Here is an 8,651-nt window from a genome sequence, read left to right as displayed (position 1 = left end):
GAGCACGGGGAGAACATGCAAACTACACACAGAAAGGCCCGGGAGATACCCCACCTGGGTACCTGGCAACCTGGTCCCCAAACGGGAATCGAACCCAGGACCTTCTTGCTGTGAGGCGACTGCGTCAACCACTACACCACCGTGCCGACTTACTGAAAGAACTAGTGATTCTGTATGACTGACTGTTTGATAAGATATAGAGTAGAAAAGGCTAGTAGTTGACATACTGAAATAACTAGTGATACGGTGTGACTGACCTAACTGAGTTAGACCTGGTGAGTCTGAGGGGGAAAGTGCTGGTCTGGGTGTGTGCTTTCACGTTAATGACTAATGAAGTAGGCTACACACACACACACAGGACAAAGTCCACACACACATACTGCCTAGAGCTAGACACCAAGTGGAACTACACCTAAATCTCTTGTTGTTGTTTTTTTTCCTTTTGTTTATTTTTTGGGCATTTGACAGTGAATCGACTCCTTGAGAGTCACTCATTGACATTTTCTAGAACATACAGTACATTCCTTTAATTCCTTTAATCATTCGGTTTTCCCGATTTAAGGATAGGTTATCTTTGGGCTTCAGTTGCTAATTATGTCAAGCAGGTCCCCTTGAGATTCACAATCCCGACAAGGAGAGACCGTTCAAGCAAAACCTGCTCCACAAACACTTGTTGAGGCCTCATTCTGGGAGAGTCATTGATGTCATGAATGACATCATACCACTGTTCACTTACTCCACATAGCTCTCCCTCGCACAGCTTTCTGCTTTTATTGTGTCAAAGAGGACCGCCTTCCGTCTCTGTGGCCGGACTGAGTCATTACAATTGTATTTCACTTACAAAGGCACAGGGTGGTGGTATCACTAAATCCATTCACATTGTGTCTCTCACCTTCAACCCTCTCCAGCCCCCCAACCCATGTTATATTATCGTACTTGGCCATCGCGTCCCGCTCTTAAGCCTATCGAGATATACCTCATCTCATGTACCTATTGTACTCCATCAACGAAAAGAACAAGTACACCCACACCTGCCGGGTCCCGCCCCTATGGAGGCGTAGCCTATAAGACAGTAGGCATGGTCACCAAACCCTCTTCCTCTATTTTCGTTTCCATCATAACGGTCGCAGTGCACCTTATGTAACTAGTTGTTATGAAAAGATTAGAAATTGCGTAATTTTTTAAGTTTACCGGAGGTTTGCTTACCCCTGGAATCTTCGGGGCATGTTTCAGCGACTATGTTGATGTTTCCTCGTCTGATGGCAGCAGACCAAGGATCAGCGTGCAAGGTTTGGCTATCGGGCCAGCTTGTACACAGGTAGGCCCTGTGTCATCAGGCATTGATGTTAGTGTTAGTAATGCTGGTTTGTTTTGTTACACAACCATGTTGTGTGTCGGCGCCAGGGGCGTGATGGTTTGGTGAACGGTTCACTGCAGTGGACGGGTTCCAAACGATCCTGGAAGCGTGCTGCTAAACAGCTAATGCTAACGCTACATGCTAATGCTAATGTTATATGCTAACACTACTGCTACGCTGTTCTAATGTCTCCGCCGTGGGATTTTGCTGCTTTTCCCTCCTCTTGCCCGGTTCATCAATGAAGGTCAGTCGGTAGCTAATGTGGGGGTTTTGCTGAGTCCTATTTTACCGTTTTTACGGGTAAATGGGTTGTCAACAGGGTGTGCCATGACTAGGTAGGCCTAGCCAGGTAGCGTTAAACCTGTGCCCCGGCGGGGCTTTGAACGGGGTTTCCACCCGGAAGCTGATGCTTGAGGCTCGGCGGGTGGCAGTAGAGCTATACTACTGCAGGATGGGACTTAGCGGCGGCCCATGTTGTGGCTCAGCTGACTGTTTTCTGTCCATAGTAGCGTTGAAGACGCTATGCTATAGTAGTGTAGTGGGCTACTGTTTTGTTCTGTCTCTCCGCTACGAGAATGTCTGTCTATGCTACAGCTTTCTCTCCTCTCAACCATTCATACTGACGGTCAATCGGTGTCTATTGGGGGAGTAGTGCAGGGGGGGGCTTTGTTTACCTTTTGGGTAAATGGGCTAAAGCTAGGGCTGGTGTGCTGTTGTGAATATTATGAATGAATGCAGGACTGGTTCTCTCTGGTCCGTCTCCCCTTAACGTTGTGTACATGGGCTTGCTCATTCTACAGTATTTTGTGGTGTTAGTTCTTTTATTCATTTAACCCCTTCATGGTGCACACCACAGTGGAGGTTGCTGTTTGCAACCACCAATGGTGCTCCGTGTTAACATCAGTCCTTTGCTTTTGACATATTGAAACAGTGCCCCGCCCGGCCGACGCCATGAGGTGGGTCGGCCTGGCGAGTGGCTGGTGGGCTGCTAAAGCCTGTATGGAATTGGCAGCGATTAGTAACTGTGTTCGAATTGCTGTTTTTTCTATAAAAAAAATTGTGTCTGGTGGCGGGGCCTTGAGGGCCAGCCGACGTCGACACATCGCGCGAGGTTGTTGACGTTATTAGCTTTGACCTAGCCGCAAGCTATAACCGCTCAGGGTTCCCCTCTCCGCAGGGGATTTTGGTCTTCTGCTGGAGCGCGGGCGGTATTGTCCTAGGCCCCACACCGCCTCACACGCGCAGCCAGAAGAAGAGAGAGCACGGCCTCGTCAGCGGCGATGACGAGGCCCTCGACAGGCGGCCATGTTTTCCCCCGCCGGAGGTATCCTGGGCGTTGAATCGACAGGTGTCCACAAGGCCGACAGCCTTGGCGGCCGAGGGATCGGCCATGTTGGATGGGCTCGGCTTGAACAACAAGCCGTCGACGTCCTGCCGTGAGCAGCCCGCTCTCCGATCACTCCCTCCCCCAACACCAGCTGAAAAAGGGGGCTCTGATTGTTTCCTTTGGCTGCGGGCCGCGTGCCTTCGTTGAAGCGTGGGCGGCCCCACTTTTCGCTTCTCATGGGGACAGGGGCTGACACCCAGTTGATGGCTGAGCCTGGGTCTGTCCGTGAGAATGTTGTGCTGTCAAGCGGCTCCCACAACATAACCTGTGTTGGTTGAGCCTGCCTCCCACTCCTGAAAGATTGGCAGTGGTTTCGCAGGCGCGTGTGATTTGGGTGGTAGTAATATCACTGCAGGGCTACGGTGTGTGGAACCCATGGGGTCCTCACGCCTTGCATGTCCGGCTGCAGAACAACTCCTCAGCATGTTCTGGAGGGGTGTTCAGTGGGGGGGTTTTTGTCACCTAGATTGATGTCAGCTTCCCCCGTATCAAACCGGCCCTTTCTGTCGGGGTCCCCCCTTGGGTGCGATTGCCTCGTGGGTAGTATCAGGTTCCGACCCGACTCCACGGAACGCTCTGCTCGCAAGGGTCCAGGGTTGGCTACGCACAGCGGGTGGGACCGGGCCGACTATCTACAGTTCCTGGCGGACCTGCGCCACATGGCGGCGGGTGCGTTGGGAGTGTCATCACATATGACTACGGCAGTACCATATGTCGAGGTGGATGGAGAGAACGCTGAGGCGGGGACTTGTGTTTACACAACCCCACCCGTTTTCGGGTTTGGTACAGACCCTATTGTCAGGGTCACCAGCAGTGACAGCTCTGGTCAACGAGATCCAATCTCTGTGGACGAAGCAAGCCATCGTTGTGGCGTTCTCCTCCCGGTGTTCTCTGGTGCCTGAGAAACCGGGAGGGGGGGGGGTGTCAGACCCATGCTGGACCTGTCCCATGGGAAGGTTCAGCATTTTTTTATTTTTTTTTGGATCGTCTCCTACCTGTTGAACACTGTCAGGTGGGGGTCTGGTTCTCCTCCATAAACCTGTAGGATGCGTATTTGCATCTCCGATCTTCCATCCTAGGGCTTACCTACGCTTCCTTTGCAGGGTTAGCGTATGAGTACCAGAGGCTGCCGTTTGGTTTTCTCTTGCTCCCCGCATCTTCACCAAGTGCGTGGAGGCCGCACTGGGGCCTCTGCGTTGTCAGGGGTTACGAAGGGTATTCTGCCCTGACGACGTTCTGGTCCTTCACGGTCAAGGTGGATCGTCGGGTCTCGTACCAGGCAGGTCCCTACCAGCCTGGGGTTTGCTGTAGACTGGAAGTAGAGTATTCCTCTTCCCAGTCAACGGTTGGAGTGCTATGGGCATCCCTCTCAGAGCGTGTTGTCGACACGCTCGGGAGGTTCCGTCCTAGGACGGTTACGGCGCTGTCTCACATCACGTTTTTCACCGACGCCTCCCTCGCTGGTGATGCGTTGGGCCAACGCAGTAGGGGGCAGCTGGCAAACCATGCTGCCCGGTCTGCGCTACGTTCAATGTGTTGGTATTGAAAGCGGTCCTTCTGGTCCTCAAACAGTGTTGATCAGGACGGACAATACGACGTCAGTGTCGTATATCGACAGACAGGGAGGAGTACGCTCCCCCCGTCTGCACCAGGCGGCGGCTGGCTATGGGCGTCCTCCATCTGCGCGCGGCCTGAGGGCTCCCCACATCCCCGGCAGGGTGAATGTGGGTACAGGTGTACTGTCGCGGGGCGGTCCTCATCCTGACGGGTGGGGATTACGTCCGGACATAGCCAGGCAGGTCTGGGACCGATGCCGTGCCACCTGGGATTCTTCCCCATACATCTGTTATGTCAGTTGTTGGGACGGGTACGTTGAGGGGCGCGGGTTCTTGATCCTGATGGCGCCAGACCGGGGCGCAGCTGTGTGGTTCCCGGTCCTGATCCAGCTACTGGTAGTCTGGAGAGGATGGACCCTTCTGTGGTTGATACCATCCGGAATGCGCATGCTCCCTCCACTGTCGCGCTTTACGCAGGCAGATGGCGTATGTTCCAAGTGTGGTGTAAGGCGGGGGGCCGGGACCCAGTCTCCTGCCCCCTGGATGCTGTCCTTAGTTACCTCCAGTCTCTCCTTGATAGACTGTCGGCTTCGACGGTGAGGGTATATGCAGCAGCTATATCCTCCTATCATGAGGGATTTGAGGGGGATGTCTTGTTCAGCCACCCTCTTGTGAAGCGTTTCCTGCTTGGCGCTCGACGTGTTAAGCCGGTGCAACGCTCTTTGGCTCCGAGTTGGGATCTTCAATTGGTCCTCGTCGGTTGTCCTTGGCCCCGTTTGAGCCTCTTGAGCAAGCGCCGTTGGAACAGCTGTCGTTCAAGACCGCGTTCTTGCTGGCCGTCACCTCCGCTGAACGCGTGGGTGTGCTTTGTGCTCTCTCGGTACGACCAGAGTGACTGTCTTTCGTTCCGATTGCGGTATCACTCTGCGGCCTAATCCTGCCTTCGTGCCTAAAAATATCCGGAGTTCTTCCGCTCCAGGGATATTGTGGTTCAGGCGTTTTCATCCGCCTCCTCACGCTAGTGAGTTAGATGCGGGCCTTCACCTGTCATGTCCGGTCCGTGCTTTGGGAATTTACCTCAGCCATACTCAGGACCTCCATACTCAGGACCTCAGGGTCACCGATCAGCTTTTTGTCTGTCATGGTGGTTCTCGTGCCGGTAAGGCACTATCGAAACAGCGCCTGTCCCATTGGTTGTGCGAGGGCATTGCCTTCTGCTACACGTTGGCCGGGCTGGATCCCCCTGGGGGCGTCAGGGCGCACTGCACTCGTGGGGTGGCTGCCTCCGCCGCTCTCATGGGGGGCCTCGGTGGAGGACATCTGTGCTGCAGCTTCATGGTCCTCCCCGGGCCCCTTTGTAAGGTTTTACCTCATGGACATGACCGGGGGTTCTGTCTCCCAGGCGGTTCTGGGGTCTGTGGCCTTTCCTGCTTCCCGTCCTTTGGTAGGGTAGCAGGAGTGTGTGGGTATGGGCCACAGTGTGTTAGGTCACACGTGGTTCCGCCTGTGCTGTGTGTTCAAGGGGTTCTAGTTCCCTCTTGCTCGCACTCAGGTGGAGTTGACTGCGCCCCCCCTTCATTAGGAAGAATGGGGTGACGGGGCTCCCCTACCCCTTGATGTGGGCTTACGGGTCCTCAGGGGGTACATTTGTCGGGCGTCGCGTCCGCTCTACCCCATATCTCGATAGGCTTAAGAGCGGGACGCGATGGCCAAGTACGATAATATAACGACAGGTTATGTATATAACCTAGTTATATGAGTACTGGCTAAGCGTCCCGCTCTTAAGCGGCCCTGAGTTCCCTTTTGAGGGATCTTTTACTGGAAACGGGATTTACTGGAATTTACTGGAAACGGGCGAGGAAGAGTGTTTGGTGACCATGCCTACTGTCTTATAGGCTACGCCTCCATAGGGGCGGGACCCGGCAGGTGTGGGTGTACTTGTTTTTTTCGTTGATGGAGTACAATAGGTACATGAGATGAGGTATATCTCGATAGGCTTAAGAGCGGGACGCTTAGCCAGTACTCATATAACTAGGTTATATACATAACCTTACGTTTTCCCCCCTCCTCCTCCTCCTCCTAACTCACCCCCCCCCCCTTCCTTGACTCCTCCAGTCCAATCGTCTCTCACCTGGGAACAGCCCATCTCCTCTGCCTATCAGCGTGTCCCCTTCCCTGTCTCAGGCAGCCCCTTTACCAGACCCCCGGCCAGGGGTTTCGCCGGCTCTCTCAAGCCAATTCTCCTGGGTTTTAACATTCGCCGAAATGCTTGATTGTGATTGGTCAATAGCGCTCGGCAGAGGTCCGTTATTACTCGATAACGGACCTCTGCAGAGCAATAATGACAGCTGTGCGCAGCTGCAGCAATCAAGCCCACTGACACACACTGCATCAGTGCAATCAGACACACCTGCCGGCTGCCTGCGATAATAATAATGACAGCGGAGCCACACAACAACTGCGTCTGCATTTGATCTCGTCTTGTCGATGGTGTAAAATGAATTAGGTATATTGTTAGTAAGTTAGCCATGTAATAAGCGGGATAATGTATAGCTATACTCGGTCATTGTCGCAAAATAATTGACCTTCACTACGTTTAGAACACCTCGGCGAGGCGCCTCGGTATTCTAAACTCCGTGTCGGTAAATTATTTTGCGACAATGACCTCGTAGCTATACATTATCCCTTACTTAACTACTTCTACTTGTGTCTGAGTACATCCTTACTCATGTTATATTCCTCTACTCTGTCTTCCTCTCCGTGTGTCTCCAGCCATGAGCACGTCGTCCTCAGGACGCAAGACCCCGGTGGACTACGGCGTCCAGATCCGCTTCATCAACGACCTCCGCGACTCGGGCGGGGGAGGGGGCGCGCCCCAGCCCCGAGCCAAGGCCCCGGCGGCCTCCCGGTACGGGGTGGCGGTGCGCGTGCAGGGCATCGCCGGACAGCCCTACGTGGTGCTGAAGGACGGGGGGGAGAAGGGAGACTCGTACGGCGTCCAGCTCAGGACCCAATACCCCCTGGGCTACAGCAGTCTGCCCCGGAGGAGGGAGAAGGCGGAGCAGGGGGGGGAAGGAGGAGGAGGAGGGGGAGAGGTGGCAGGGGGAGGAGGGGGAGGAGGGCAGGCGGGGGCGCTACGCAGGGCACAGTCCCACAGCTCCCTGCTGGACAGGGATGGGGAAGAAAGAGGAGGAGGAGGGCCAGGAGGTGGCGGGGAGGACTTTCAGCTGCGCAGACCACCGGGGGACGGGAGGTCCGGCAGCTACGGTCACCTGGACGGGGGGATAGGAGTGAGGGTGGAGAGAGAGCAGGCGGGAGGCGGGAGGTCCGGTAGCTACGGTAACCTGGACGGGGGGATAGGAGTGAGGGTGGAGAGAGAGCAGGACCCGGAGAGGAACTCCCGGGACGGCTCGTATCAGTCGGGCCTCAACGGGTCCCTGGGAAGCACGCGGGGCGGTCAGTCCTTCCCAGACACCTCTCCCCCCCCGATGGCAGAGCAGCTCCACTCCGCTCCCAGGCAGACCCCCGTCAACAGGCCGGTCAACGGCAGGTTCGATGGGGGTAATACCGCGGCCCAACAGAGAGGGCGCTGCGGCTCCCCCGCATCAGAGGACCCCAGAGAGATCTCACCCGTCATCGCCCCCAACCCCTACTCCTCACCCCCCTCCTCCACCCACAGCAGCCTGGGCCGAGGCCAGGGCTCCGTCGCCAAGGCTACTGACCTCTCAGCCAATAAGTGGGCTCCCCCCCCGGGGAGATATGTCGCCGTGGAGACACACTCGGCCAATCAGACAGAGACACAGGTGAGAGGATTTGTCACGTGTGGCGGGGAAATCAAAATACATCTCTGCATTTATATCATACATCAGATCGGCCCATCCGGGTCCTTTGGCTGTACTCGCCCTGATGCCTACTGCCTAGTGGAAAACCTAGACGCCATTCCTATAGGTCGCTATAGTATGTATTAAAACTATCAGCAGGATGCTTCTGTTCTTCTAAACTGTTTGGTTTTGTTCAACACTGGCTGGCTGCCATCGACCGTGTGTAACTACTTTGAAAGGTTACATTAAGACGCCACTTCCTCTATATTCTTTCCCCATTCAGCGGCAATAAGAGATCTCCCCAGTTCCCTACGTTTAATATCACGCTTATGAGTCTCCGGGTGACATAACACTAAAAGCAAATGACTATTTCTGGGGCTTTTTCGGCATGATTTGCGTCTGTTTGTTTCGCCCTAAAGCTGTAGTTTGTGAACAAACACCAACCACCCTCTTGTCGATCCCCAAGTTGATCAGTGACAACGATGACGCCGGTCTGATGTATAGTGTACGCAACACAGCAAGAGTAGCAT

At 54.7% G+C, this 8,651-nt stretch overlaps 1 protein-coding gene across 1 annotated transcript in view; it reads left to right on the top strand.

The window, feature by feature from the left end:
* Positions 1 to 7,074: 7,074 nt before the first annotated feature.
* cgna (cingulin a) overlaps positions 7,075 to 8,651 on the top strand; it is a gene marked incomplete at both ends in the record, with an annotated part of 37,068 nt that continues 35,491 nt past the window's right edge. Inside the window, 1 exon segment of the mRNA XM_084336724.1 lies at positions 7,075 to 8,103. Coding sequence (XP_084192850.1) covers positions 7,075 to 8,103 — 1,029 coding nt within the window.

Source organism: Notolepis coatsorum (genome assembly GCF_963971535.1).
Source record: "Notolepis coatsorum genome assembly, chromosome: 19".
Taxonomy (NCBI): Eukaryota; Metazoa; Chordata; class Actinopteri; order Aulopiformes; family Paralepididae; genus Notolepis; species Notolepis coatsorum.
Note: the sequence above shows the minus strand (reverse complement) of the source record. Positions and strands in the feature narration are given on the sequence as shown.